This window comes from Oncorhynchus gorbuscha, linkage group LG11, assembly GCF_021184085.1.
Source record: "Oncorhynchus gorbuscha isolate QuinsamMale2020 ecotype Even-year linkage group LG11, OgorEven_v1.0, whole genome shotgun sequence".
Classification (NCBI taxonomy): domain Eukaryota; kingdom Metazoa; phylum Chordata; class Actinopteri; order Salmoniformes; family Salmonidae; genus Oncorhynchus; species Oncorhynchus gorbuscha.
Window position 1 is genome coordinate 16,165,958 of NC_060183.1, and position 14,674 is coordinate 16,180,631.

At 45.4% G+C, this 14,674-nt stretch overlaps 2 protein-coding genes across 3 annotated transcripts in view; both read right to left on the reverse strand.

Annotated features, from left to right (window-relative positions):
- The window catches only part of LOC124048166 (monocarboxylate transporter 12-B-like), a 31,501-nt gene extending 17,596 nt beyond the window's left edge, over window positions 1-13,905 (reverse strand). Inside the window, exons 1-3 of one of the 2 annotated variants that reach the window (XM_046368674.1) lie at window positions 13,381-13,905; window positions 7,834-8,109; window positions 257-340 (exon numbers count right to left, since the gene is read on the reverse strand). Coding sequence is in view for 1 of the 2 variants with exons in the window: in XM_046368673.1 (XP_046224629.1) it covers window positions 7,834-7,961 (128 nt within the window). In the remaining variant the exon portion in view is untranslated. The remainder of the gene's footprint in view (window positions 1-256; window positions 341-7,833; window positions 8,110-13,380) is intronic. The other variant, XM_046368673.1, reaches the window with a different exon arrangement.
- LOC124048169 (MORN repeat-containing protein 2-like) lies at window positions 10,432-11,417 on the reverse strand. Its single transcript, XM_046368677.1, has one exon. It carries the CDS (start codon window positions 11,272-11,274, stop codon window positions 10,837-10,839), a length of 438 nt encoding a protein of 145 aa, XP_046224633.1. The 5' UTR covers window positions 11,275-11,417; the 3' UTR covers window positions 10,432-10,836.
- Window positions 13,906-14,674: the final 769 nt, after the last annotated feature.

The following is a 14,674-nucleotide window of genomic DNA, read 5'->3' on the forward strand; positions in this document are numbered from 1 at the left end:
TCCCAAGGAGCCTCCATTGGTAGGCACAAGGAATTGCTTCGTGGGCTGATGGAGGGGTCCAAACGTTGGCTGAGCACCATGACCGGGCGCCAGAGCAGAAGGTAGACGTTTTACGTGTCCCCAACTGATTGTGTTTTTTTGTTTGTTTATCTGCGTGGTTTGTAATTTATTATTTTACTATTTTTTACATTATGTTGCCGTTACAGTCTCTTATGACCGAAAATAACTTCTAGACATCAGGACTGTGATTACTCACCACGGACTAGCAGAATCCTTTTTCTTCTTTCACGACTCCGAGGATATACGGCTCCTTCGGGAACAGGCCCTGACCCCCAGTGATCTGCGTGAAGAGGATGTGGAGAAAGATAGGCCGGAAGGCAGGTTGCCTTCTGAGGAGTAGGAGGCGATCGAATAAACCTCCACTCCCCTCAATTCTGCTCGCAAACATGCAATCTTGGGATAATAAAATGGATGAGGTATTAGGAAGATTAAATACCAATGGGACGTTAAAAACTGTAACATCTTATGCTTCACGGAGTCGTGGCTGAACAATGACAATATCAACATACAGCTGGCTGGTTATATGACATACCGGCAGGATAGAACAGAGGCATCTGGTAAGACAAGGGGCAGCGGTCTATGTATTTTTGTAAACAACAGCTGGTACACAATATATAAGGAAGTCTTGAGCCATTGCTCGCCTGAGGTAGAGTTTCTCATGATAAGCTGCAGACCACATTACCTACCGAGAGAGTTTTCATCTATATTCTTTGTAGCTCTTTACAAATCAAATCAATCAAATCCAATTTTATTTGTCACATACACATGGTTAGCAGATGTTAATGCGAGTGTAGCGAAATGCTTGTGCTTCTAGTTCCGACAATGCAGTGATAACCAACAAGTAATCTAAAAATTACAAAACTACTGTCTTATACACAGTGTAAGGGGATAAGGAATATGTACATAAGGATATATGAATGAGTGAAGGTACAGAGCAGCATACAATAGATGGTTTCGAGTACAGTATATACATATGAGATGAGTGTGTAGACAAAGTAAACAAAGTGGCATAGTTAAAGTGGCTAGTGATACATGTATTACATAAGGATGCAGTCGATGATGTAGAGTACAGTATATACATATGCATATGAGATGAATAATGTAGGGTAAGTAACATTATATAAGGTAGCATTGTTTAAAGTGGCTAGTGATATATTTACATCATTTCCCATCAATTCCCATTATTAAAGTGGCTGGAGTTGGGTCAGTGTCAATGACAGTGTGTTGGCAGCAGCCACTCAATGTTAGTGGTGGCTGTTTAACAGTCTGATGGCCTTGAGATAGAAGCTGTTTTTCAGTCTCTCGGTCCCAGCTTTGATGCACCTGTACTGACCTCGCCTTCTGGATGATAGCGGGGTGAACAGGCAGTGGTTCGGGTGGTTGATGTCCTTGATGATCTTTATGGCCTTCCTGTAACATCGGGTGGTGTAGGTGTCCTGGAGGGCAGGTAGTTTGCCCCGGTGATGCGTTGTGCAGTCCTCACTACCCTCTGGAGAGCCTTACGGTTGAGGGCGGAGCAGTTGCCGTACCAGGCGGTGATACAGCCCACCAGGATGCTCTCGATTGTGCATCTGTAGAAGTTTGTGAGTGCTTTTGGTGACAAGCCGAATTTCTTCAGCCTCCTGAGGTTGAAGAGGCGATGCTGCGCCTTCTTCACGACGCTGTCAGTGTGAGTGGACCAATTCAGTTTGTCTGTGATGTGTATGCCGAGGAACTTAAAACTAGCTACCCTCTCCACTACTGTTCCATCGATGTGGATAGGGGGGTGTTCCCTCTGCTGTTTCCTGAAGTCCACAATCATCTCCTTAGTTTTGTTGACGTTGAGTGTGAGGTTATTTTCCTGACACCACACTCCGAGGGCCCTCACCTCCTCCCTGTAGGCCGTCTCGTCGTTGTTGGTAATCAAGCCTACCACTGTTGTGTCGTATGCAAACTTGTTGATTGAGTTGGAGGCGTGCGTGGCCACGCAGTCGTGGGTGAACAGGGAGTACAGGAGAGGGCTCAGAACGCACCCTTGTGGGGCCCCCGTGTTGAGGATCAGCGGGGAGGAGATGTTGTTGCCTACCCTCACCACCTGGGGGCGGCCCGTCAGGAAGTCCAGTACCCAGTTGCACAGGGCGGGGTCGAGACCCAGGGTCTCGAGCTTGATGACGAGCTTGGAGGGTACTATGGTGTTGAATGCCGAGCTGTAGTCGATGAACAGCATTCTCACATAGGTATTCCTCTTGTCCAGGTGGAATCTCACATCTCACCACAGTCAGAGGCTGGCACCAAGATCGCATTGAATGAGCTCGATTCCTCAAAGCAAACAAAAAAACGCTCACCCAGAGATGGCGCGCCTAGTAGCCGGGGACTTTAATGCAGGGAAACTTTAATCAGTTTTACCTAATTTCGATTTGCAACCAGAGGGAAAATAACTCTGGACCACCTATATTCCACATACAGAGATGCATACAAAGCTCTCCCTCACCCTCCATTTGGCAAAATCTGATCATAACTCTATTCTACTGATTCCTGCTTACAAGCAAAAATTAAAGCAGGAAGCACCAGCGACTAGATAAATAAAAAATTGGTCAGATGAAGCAGATGCTAAGCTACAGGACTGTTTTGCTAGCACAGACTGGAATATAGCACAGACTGGAATATCCTCAATGGCATTGAGGAGTACACCACATCTGTCATTTGCTTCATCAATAAGTGCATTGATGACGTCGTCCCCACAGTGACCGTACGTACATACCCCAACCAGAAACCATGGATTACAGGCAGCATCTGCACTGAGCTAAAGGCTAGAGCTGCCGCATTCAAAGAGTAGGACTCCAACCCGGAAGCTTATAAGAAATCCCGCTATGCCCTCTGATGAACCATCAAACAGGCATAGCGTCAATATAGGACTAAGATCGAGTCGTACTACACCGGCTCTGACGCTCGTCAGATGTGGCAGGGCCTGAAAACCATTACAGACTACAAAGGGAAGCACAACCAAGAGCTGCCCAGTGACACGAGCCTACCGGAAGAGCTAAACAACTTCTAAGCTCGCTTCGAGGCAAATAACACGGAAACATGCATGAGAGCACCGGCTGTACCAGAAGACCTTTAGACAGGTCAACATTCGCAAGGCTGCAGGGTCAGACGGATTACCAGGATGTGTACTGAGAGCATGCGCTGACCAAATAGCAAGTGTCTTCGCTGACATTTTCAACCTCTCCCTGTCCGAGTCTGTAATACCAACATGTTTTAAGCAGACCACCATAGTGCATGTGCCCAAGAACACTAATGTAACCTGCCTAAATGACTACAGACCCGTAGCACTCACGTCTGTAGCCATGACGTGCTTTGAAATGCTGGTCATGGCTCACATCAACACGATCATCCCAGAAACCCTAGACCCACTCCAATTTGCATACCACCCCAACAGATCCACAGATGATGCAGTCTTTATTGCACTCCACACTGCCCTTTCCCGCCTGGACTGAAGGAACACCTATGTGAGAATGCGATTCATTGACTACAGCTCAGCATTTAACAAAATAGTGGCCTCAAAGCTCAACAATAAGCTAAGGACCCTAGGACTAAACATTTCCCTCTGCAACTGGATCCTGGACTTCCTGACGGGCCAACCGCAGGTAGTAAGGGTAGGTAACAACACATCCGCCACGCTGATCCTCAACACAGGGTCCCCTTAGGGGTACGTGCTCAGCCCCCTCCCATACGCCCTGTTCACTCATGACAGCACGGCCAGGCACGACTCCCAACACCATCATTCAATTTGCAGATGACACAACAGTGTGTTGTGTTTGTTGCCTGATCACCGACAACAAAGAGACAGCCTATAAGGAGGAGGTCCGAGAGCTGGCCGTGTGTTTATTGCCCGGACAACAACCTCTCCCTCAACATGATCAAGACAAAGCAGATGATTGTGGACTACAGGAAAAGGATGACCGAACACACCCCCATTCTCATCAACGGGGCTGCAGTGGAGCAGGTTGAGAGCTTCAAGTTCCTTGGTGTCCACATCACCAACAAACTAACATGGTCCAAGCACACCATCACAGTCGTGAGGCGGGCGTGACAAAACCTATTCCCCCTCAGGAGACTGAAAAGATTTGGCATGGGTCCTCAGATCCTCAAAAGGTTCTCCAGCTGCACCATCGAGGGCATCCTGACTGGTTGCATAACTGCCTGGTATGGCAACTGCTCTACCTCCGACCGCAAGGCACTACAGAGGGTAGCGCGAACGACCCAGTACATCACTGGGGCCAAGCTTCCTGCCATTCAGGACCTCTATACCAGGTGTTGTCAGAGGAAGGCCCTGAAAATTGTCAAAGACTACAGCCACCCCAGTCATAGACTGTTCTCTCTGCTACCACATGGCAAGCGGTACCGGAGAGCCAAGTCTAGGTCCAAGAGGCTTCTAAACAGCTTCTACTCCCAAGCCATAAGACTCCTGAACATCTGGTCAAATGGCTACCCAGACTATTCACATTGCCCCCCTCATCTATGCATTGTCACTTTAATTAACTCTACCTACATGTACATACTACCTCAGCTAACCGGTGCCCCCGCACATTGACTCTGAACCGGCACCCCCCTGAATATATTGTTATTTTTACTGCTCCTCTTTAATTACTTGTTACTTTTATCTCTTATTCTTATCTATATTTTTTAAACTGCACTGTTGTTTAGGGGTAAGTAAGCATTTCACTGTAAGGTCTACACCTTGTATTCGGCGCATGTAACTAATAAAATTTGATTTGATTTGGACATGCTGCTGGAGCAATTCCGCGGGTCGTCTGGGGCAGCCTACCACAGTGGTAACCCCACCACCCTTCAGCAACTCGGCAGTTAGCAGTGCCGCCCCACTGGCCACTTCACCTTCCCGGGAGCCGGGAATGCTTTCATGTAGAGCCGAGCACGTGTTGGGCGTTTCTAGTTCAGTGTGCCCTCATTTTCAAACTTCAGCCCCCACCTTCCCCTCTAATTGCTCCAAAATAGCCGACCTCATCACGCTGATGTCTGGAAGGGCTCTCTCCTGGGTTACCGCCGTATGGGAACAGGAGCCGACCATATGCGCAAGCCTGGAGGTGTTCATGGGAGAGGTGAGGAAGGTCTTTGATGCCTCGGTCGCCGAGAGAGAAGCTGCCCGGAAGCTAATCCAGCTCCTGTAGGACTCCCGCACTGTGGCCGACTATGCGGTGGATTTCTGTACGTAGACAGAGAAGAGTGCGTAGAACCCGGAAGCACTCTTTGACATGTTCCTGCATGGCATCTCGGAGGAGGTTAAGGACGAGCTTGCAGCTCAGGAGTTACCCACTTTTATCACCGCTTTATCCAGGGTTACAGAACCCTGGCCTCCCCCTGCCCTCACCTCTACCAAGGTTCTGTTCACGTGGGCCACGGCCACGGACTGAGCGTTCCGGGACCTTAAACACCGCTTAAACACTGCTCAGGTCCTGCTTCATTCAGACCCCTTCCCATCATTGTGTGGACCAACCATAAAAACTCCAGGCAGGCGAGATGGGCCGTGCTGTTTTCCCGGTTCAACTTTTCCCTCTCCTACCGGCCGGGGTCCAAGAACGTCAAGCCGGATGCCCTGTCTCGCCGCTAAACCCCACGGCTACCACCCCAGAGACTGAGACCATACTTCCCACCTCGTGCCTGGCGACGGCACTCAGTTGGGGTATTGGGAAACAGGTTCGGGAAGCGCAGCGATCCCATCCGAAATGCTGCCTGACGCTGTCCACTCCGCGGTCCTGGAGTGGGCCCATTCCTCCAGGCTTGCCTGCCACCCGGGCTCCCGGCGGACGCTTTTGGTGGCCTACCATGTTTTCGGACGTCACCGCCTTTGTCGCCACCTGCACGGTCTGTGCACAGAACAAGACCCCTCGACAAGCTCCAGCTGGCCTCCTCTGCACGTCCCTCATCACCCCTGGTCTCACATCTCCCTGGACTTTGTTACAGGTCTCCCCCCGTCTGATGGCACATCACCATCCTGACCGTGGTGGATCGTTTTTCCAAGGCCATCCACTTCATTCATTCCTCTCTCCAAGCTCATGGTGCATCACATCTTCCGGATCCATGGACTGCCCGTGGACATGGTCTCTGACCGCAGCCCTCAGTTCTCATCCCGGTTCTAGAAGACGTTCTGCACCCTCATTGGGTCGTCGGCCAGCCTGTCCACAGGGGACCACACCCAGTCTAATGGACAGTTGGAGCAGGACCTCAACCAGGACCTCGAGACCACCCTGAGCTGCCTGGTCTCCACCAAACCCCACCACCTGGAGCCAGCAGCTGGTGTGGGTGGAACATGCCCGCAACACCCTTCCCTGGTCTGCCACGGGCATATCATCGTTTGAGTGTTCCCTGGGGTATCAGCCCCCGCTCTTCCCTGAGCAAGAAGAGGAGGTCGGCATACCTTCTGCCCAGATGTTTGTTTGCCACTGTCGCCATGCCTGGAGGAGAGCCCGGTCAGCCCTCCTCAAGACCACCTCCAGCTATAGACGACAAGCGAATCACCATCGGACCCCGGTTCCCAGGTATCGTCTCGAGCAGAAGGTATGGCTATCCATCCGGGATTTGCCCCTCCGAGTGGAATCCCCAAACTCTCCCCCCGGTTTATCGGCCCTTTCCCCATCTCCAAGATTATTAGCCCCTCGGGTGTTCATCTTCTGTTTCCCCGTACCCTTCGTATACATCGCACCGTTCATGTGTCCAGAGTCAAACCCATGTCTCACAGCCCTTTGTCACCCATTTCCAGGTCCAATCCTTTCCCCCATCTCATCGACGGCCAACCGGCTTACACGGTGATGCGTCTCCTGAAGGTTCGACATCGGGGCTGGGGGTTCCAGTATCTTGTTGACTGGGAGGGTTATGGCCCGAAAGAGAGGTGCTGCGTCCCCGCCAGGGTCATCCTGGACACAGGCCGCATTGCGGATTTTCAGCGCTGACACCCCGGTCATCCAGGGATGTGCCCTGGTAGGACGCCAGGTGGTGGTACTGTCACACCCTGATCTGTTTCACCTGTCTTTGTGATTGTCCCCACCCCCCTCCAGGTGTCACCCATCTTCCCCATTATCCCCTGTGTATTTATACCTGTGTTCTCTGTTTGTCTGTTGCCAGTTTGTCTTGTTTGTTCAAGTCAACCAGAGTGTTGTGTCTCAGCTCCTACTTTTTTCAGTCTCTCTTTTCTCGCCCTCCTGGTTTTGAACCTTGCCTGTCTTGATTCCGAGCCCACCTGCCTGACCACTCTGCCTGCCCCTGATCCTGCCTTTGCCCCCCTCTGGATTACCGACCTCTGCCTTACCCTGACCCTGAGCCTGCCTACCGCCCGGTACCATTGCCTCACCTCCGGTTTACTGACCCCTACCTGCCTTGTCCTGTCTATTGCCTGCCCCTGTTGGAATATTAAACTATTGTTTATTCGACATGGTCTGCATGTGGGTCTTACCTTCATACCTGATAGCATGGTTAAGTTTTGTTTGACATTGTAACGTGTCCCACAAACGTAACTGTACTTAAACATGTAAAAACAAATGCTAATAATCTGATTTGATGGTACTCCCACTTATACTGTAAAATAAACACAGGCTTATCACTCCACAGTTCTCAGAGTTGTGTCAGGACCAAGCTAGGGGAACTCCTCTCTTCCTGACAAATCAAATCAAATCAAATCCAATTTTATTTGTCACATACACATGGTTAGCAGATGTTAATGCGAGTGTAGCGAAATGCTTGTGCTTCTAGTTCCGACAATGCAGTGATAACCAGACTTACCTGGTGACGGCACGTGTGCAGACAGTGACCAAGAAGCAGCTGGCCACAATCATCCAGCCCCAGCCCCCATCAGGAGGGGGGACAGCTGGTCTCTTTTTCCCCTGAGCCATAGCCGCAGCATGAACCATGCTTAGATCCTTTTTCTGTTCCCTCTGTTTTTCTCCTGTTCTCAGTTAAGACCCAGGTACACCTCGCAGACAGACAGCCTGACACAGTCACACCCAGCATGGGATTGCACTGGTTGTTGAAGAGGCTGTTCAGTTCACTTCAGTTACACTGTTGTAGAAAACAGGGAGAAGCACATATACTAGCTAAGACTATGAATAAGTCAAAAGGTGGCTCGGAATCATTAACAGGCATCAACAAAAACACCACAGACATCTTCTCTGGGTCTGGGTCTGAAACGTGTCCAGCCCATTCAGCATTTGTTGAGGACTCAGCCTACAAACAAGAGTAATCACTGCTGATGTGTGTGTTGAAATACTTTACTCCCCCGGCCCAAGCAGAACAGTGAGGTGACAGGGTTATTGACATAGGAGTCCATGAGAGGATGTGTTTACTTCCAGGGTGTCAGGTATAACTCGGGGCGATTACAATATTAACTTCAGACCCTAGCTGCCGTCTGCTTTTGTGACCTCTCTGAGCCCGTGGCATGTGCTGCTCTAAAACACTTCCTATAGACACAAATCTCTGCAGCTTTGGTTCCATTAGGCACTTGACTTGGCTACCCTCCATTAGTTTAACAGCAATTCTCTGAAATGTACTTAATAAGCATGTAGCACCAAATGGCAATCATGTTTTGAGTGATACATGTCAGTTAATGTCAGTATGTAAAAGAAAAATCCACACAAACACTATATTTTGGTTGTTTTGTTTTTTTTGGTCACCAACCACATGATGCAAAATGCATCATCATCACTTTGCATCTTGAAAATTCTATATCATGAAAACTGGACTGCTGACATGCAAAACATGTTGCGACTGTATCAACAATGTAATACTGAAGAAAATACCAGTGGTATTTTCCTTTAAATTAGAATTTCAGTCTGATACAAACACACGATATCTATGATATCTTTGTATGGAAACTAAATAAATAAATAACTTTTTAAACTAAGAATGTGGAGGATATAAAGTTGTATAATTGTTTGACTCCATAAAGGCTAATTGTATAGTTTCATTGTTCCAGCTGCTGAGCCCATGTCAGCCACATGTCTGGTTCCAAACTGGACTAAGGGGTAAACGTAAGATAGTAAATGTAAGTATGATATGTGACATTTCGTGTAGTTTGTATTCATTTGTGAATAACCATCATCCATTTTGTATGACATGTTAAAAATTACAATTACTATTATAGTACGTTAGGAATTGTAATTTGTACAATATGTTATGATTTGAAATTCATATAATATGTTACAAATTTGCCAAATGTATGATATGTTACACATTACAATTTGTTGAGGCTAACGTTAGCTAGGTGGCTAATGCTAATGTTAGCTAGGTGTCTAAAGTTAGCTAGGCCAGATATTAGGGATAGGGGTTACGTTAAAGGGTTATGGTTAGTGGAAGGGTTAGCTAATATGGTAAGTGGTTGAAAAGTAGTTCAAAAATAGCATGTAATTGCAAAGTTGTTAATAAGCTAAAATCATGAAGTTGTCCATGATGAGATTCGAGTACAAAATCTTTGGGTTGCCAGACATTCACATGATAACAAACGTTACATATCATACTAATTTAAGTATCTCAGAATTACGTTTACCATGTTACATCTAGTCTATGAGACCAGGCTGCTGGTTCACCAAGGCCACCGCTACATTATTGCACAGCAGAGAGAGGAAAATCCGATATCCCTTAGAGTTCATTAAATTCCAACTATAACGCGATCTTACATAGCCTACTGTGGATAAACTGTCCATCTAAATTTAGCTGATTTGATCATAAAATACGATAATTTCATACCTTGCTGGTTTGTCATTGTTTTGTTGACCCTAAGACATGTAGTCAGCAAAGTTTTGAGTAGGATATCAAGTTCAGGAGATGTCTGAACATTCAATATTGCGCTTGAAATATATATGTGAATACACACTACCGGTCAAAAGCTTTAGAACACCTTCTCATTTAAGGATTTTTCTTAACTTTTCTACATTGTAGAATAATAGCGAAGACGTCAAAACTATGAAATAACACATATGGAATCATGTAGTAACCAAAAAAGTGTTAAACAAATCAAAATATATTTCTTATTTGATATTCTTCAAATAGCCACCCTTTGCCTTGATGACAGCTTTACACACTCTTGGCATTCTCTCAACTAACTTCACCTGGAATGCTTTTCCAGCCATCTTGAAGGAGTTCCCACATATGCTGAGCACTTGTTGGCTGCTTTTAATATAATAAATAATAAATAATATATGCCATTTAGCAGACGCTTTTATCCAAAGCGACTTACAGTCATGTGTGCATACATTCTACGTACATTCTTGTTGGCGTTCAAGAAACAGAACATTGATTGATTCGTCCACCGATCTAGATTTGTACGCTGTTTATGAAGAGTTAAAAGATTCCAAATAAACTGTAGTAGAAACAGTTTTATCTTAACACTGTTGGTTAACTGAGGCTTACACAGCCACACACACACAGACAGACTGTGTTTCAGCACCTCCAAAGAGGACTCTTGGCTGTGTGACTCAAAGCAATGACTCATTCATTGCACGGTGCCATGAGGTGTGTGCACCACACTGTCATACGCTGACTACTAAAGTCTTTCCTACAAGTAAAAGAGACCAGGTGTCACTGCAGGAGTGTTATGGGAAGAACATGGACATTGTGTGTTTCATTTCATTTGGTGCCTTTAAAATTTCTTACTGGAGTCTAATTTTGTTCTTTTGAATATATATATATATATATATATATATTTTTTTTTCCCTTTTTAAATCTATATTCAATAAATGTTCATAAATGTAAGAGGAATTAAAGTTATGTTATCTCACATTATGTCATGGGTTACATGCTGAGTTTAACTTTTAATCCAGGAGCTGCCTTGTTGTGGAAGCCTCCAATCCAAACAAGTCCCTGAGAGTCGATGAACTCCCCGTCACCCTCCAACCTGTTCTTGCTGAAGCTGCCGCAGTATTTGGTCCCGTCAGAGAAGCTGTATGTCCCTGTGCCATGATACATGTTGTCTTTGAAGTCCCCTTCATACAGGGCCCCAGAGGGATGCTCCAGAGTCCCTCTGCCATTCATCTTGTCATCATGCCACTCTCCAGTGTAGGTGACACCACTGGCTGAGGTGTGTTTGCCCATACCACGCCTCACCACGACTCCCTCTGTGGACCCGCAGCACTCTCCTTCATATCTGTCACCATTTGGGAAAATGTAGGATACTTGCAAATTCCCTTCCTCTTCGCTTTCTGTGACCTTTCCTTTTTTCTTCTCTGACATTTTAGTAATGCTTCGTCAAATTGAATTTACTCAATATAGTTAGAGCTTTTAGCTAACTTTAGCTGGCTGTCAAGCTAGTCAATACATTTCAGATTTGTTGCTAGTTCAAACATGGCTATATCTTATTCAATTTTGTCGTGCTGGTCTAGCTGATGTTGTCGCGATGCATTTCCTAAACTTTATTTTACTTTTCCTTCACTTCGCTGTCCAACTCATCCCAAACCATCCCAATTTGGTTGAGGTCGGGGGATTGTGGAGGCCAGGTCTGTTGATGCAGCACTTCATCACAATCCTTCCTGGGCTCTCAAGTGGCACAGCAGTCTAAGGCACTGCATCTCAGTATAAAAGGTGTCAATATAGCCCCTGGTTCAAATCCAGGCTGTATCACATCTGGCTGTGATTGGGAGTCCCATAGCACGGTGCACAATTGGCCCAGCATCATCTGGGTTTGGCCAGGGTAGGCCGTCATTGTAAATAAGAATTTGTTCTTAACTGACTTGCCTAGTTACATTTGATTGTCCCACTAAACCCAACCCAGATGGGATGGTGTATCGCTGCAGAATGTTGTGGTTGCCATGCTGGTTAAGTGTGCTATGAATTCTAAATAAATCACAGACAGTGTCACCAGCAAAGCACCCCCATACCATAACACCTCCTCCATGCTTTACGGTGGGAAATACACACGGAGATCATCCATTCATCCACACTGCATCTCACAAAGACAAGGCAGTTGGAACCAAAAAGCTCCAATTTGGAATCCAGACCAAAGAACAAATTTCCACCAGTCTAATGTCCATTGCTCATGTTTCTTGGCCCAAGCAAGTCTCTTCTTATTATTGGTATCCTTTAGTCGTGGTTTCTTTGCAGCAAATCGACCATGAAGGCCTGAGTCACACAGACTCCTCTGAACAACTGCAATTTCGGAACTGCAATTGAAGAAACTTTAAAAGTTCTTGAAATGTTCCGTATAGATTGACCTTCATGACTTAAAGTAATGATGGACTGTCGTTTCTCTTTGATTATTTGAGCTGTTCTTGCCATAATATGGACTTGATCTTTTACCAAATAGGGCTATCTTCTGTATACCCCCTACCTTGTCACAACACAACTGATTTGCTCAAACGTATTAAGGAAAGAAATTCCACAATTATTTTTTTAGAAGGCAAACCTGTTAATTCAAATGCATTCCAGGTGACAACCTCATGAAGCTGGTTGAGAGAATGCCAAGAGTGTGCAAAGCTGTCATCAAGGCAAAGGGTGGCTATTTGAAGAACCACAAATGTAACATTTAACACTTTTTTGGTTACTACATAATTCGTGTTATTTCATAGTTGTGATGTCTTCACTATTATTCTACAATGTAGAAAATCGTTTTTTTAAACAAACTTGAATGAGTAAGCGTTCTAAAACCTTTGACCGGTAGTGTTTGTCATCCAACAAAATGTTTGAGGCTCGTATAATTAAGGCTGCAGAAAATATAAAATCACCCAAGGACATCTAGCACAATATAGACAAAATAAGTCAATGGATAGGTCACAGAGGGCTGACATTGTATGGTGTATCACATGGCTGAAAAGTCGACAATTTGGACTGGGTCCGTTATGAAATATCCCCCTAAAAGAAATAGCTACTTTTACGTCTCGTGAATTACATGCACGTTCTTTTGAAAATCAGTTAGCCTTACATCTAAATCTCACGAGATGCAAAAGTTTTGAAAAACGTGGAGCGGGGAAACGTGTCAAACACACTGACCCATGAAGTTCCTTTCTCTTTTTGTTATTTGTGTTGTCTTAAAGACTGCAATAATCTACAGTTTATATAATACAACACTTGTGAATCAGTAAACATGCAACTGTTCTGCAGAATCAACCATTTTGGAGACTTTGTTACATTTTGTTCTGATAGAATACGTCTCGTTCTCATCATCATCGGTGAAAGCTCCAATAGGCTACTTGAACGTCAAAGACTCTTGGCTGCGTCGCTACAAATGTTTGAAAAACAATCCATGGGAATTAATACACACAGTAAAAAGCTTCAAAAAAATAAATATTTTTAAACATAATTTCCCCCACAGTTTCTAAGATGGAGCAATAATAAGCTTCTTACCTTTAGGTCACACACATCCAGCTGTTGTTCAGTTGCATAGTTCAGTCAAGTCGTTTACAGCTCCCTGTTCATTAATCAAAATGTACACAGTATGTGTTCTGTGACATTAAGTGACCTCACAATCCACTACAGAACCTTTGATCCTGCATGTATTCTGGCATCAAAAACATTTAGGGATAAGTGAAAAGTCTGCGCAGATTGGGGGATGTGCAGGCTTGGGACAGACCCCAGACTCATGTGGCAGAACAGGAGGAACTTGATAACCTCCACCCTGGCTGGATGCCCCTCTTCCTCTGCACTCCTCTCAACACGTGAGAATAAATTATGCAGTTAAACTCTCTAAACACCATGTCCACAACTCTTGGTAAACCAAATGTAAATGGTGATGAATATCTGACTGTACATCGATGAATACTGGATACTGTAAGATCAATAGTTTACTGGTGATCATTTCATATGTCAAATTCAATAGCACTGCACTGTGTGGACATGCTACTCACATTTTCCCTTTACCCATCATGAGGTTGCTTCAACCTAGCCTACAAATTAAAGTTTCTAATGTAGGTGCACATGTCAAGAGACAAGTTGGAGTGATCAAGGTGACAGCAGTAAAACATTCAATACCGCCTTGCTCACTCCTGCCTGCATCTAGCTGATCTGGGGTGTAATCATTAGTCCAAACTGTTGCAAAACGTTCCATTTTGAGGAGAGTTTCTATTGGACAAATTCAGGTCGGTCTATCCCCGGATTCGTTCCTTTTGCTTCAGTTTTTTTACTTTTTTTTTCAACAGAATCGGCAGAATGAATACACCCCTGATCACCCACACACACAGTTTACTTTCATAGCAGCCACATTCAAACAGCATCATCACTTTGCTCCTTGTATAATTCATCCTCTCACCTTTTCCCTTTGCTTGTGGACTTCAATGCACTGGTGTAGCTGTCTGTGACCAGACAAAAACACTTCTAAAAGCTAAACCTTCATACCATAACCGCTAACCGCTACACATAGCCTACATCATTATTACGATGTTAGCTAATATCATAGTAAACATAGCTACTAGAAATCTCTCTTTGAGTTAACCACTCATCACATTGTATGCACTGTATTGCTAGCTAACTGGAGTATATGCTTTCAGAAGTAGATTCATTCTCAGATCCTTTGATTGGGTGGACAACATCTCAGTTCATGCTGCAAGAGCTCTGATAGATTGGAGGACATCCTCCGGAAGTTGTCCAAATTACTGTGTAAGTTTATGGAAGGGGGTGAGAACCATGAGCCTCCTAGGTTTTG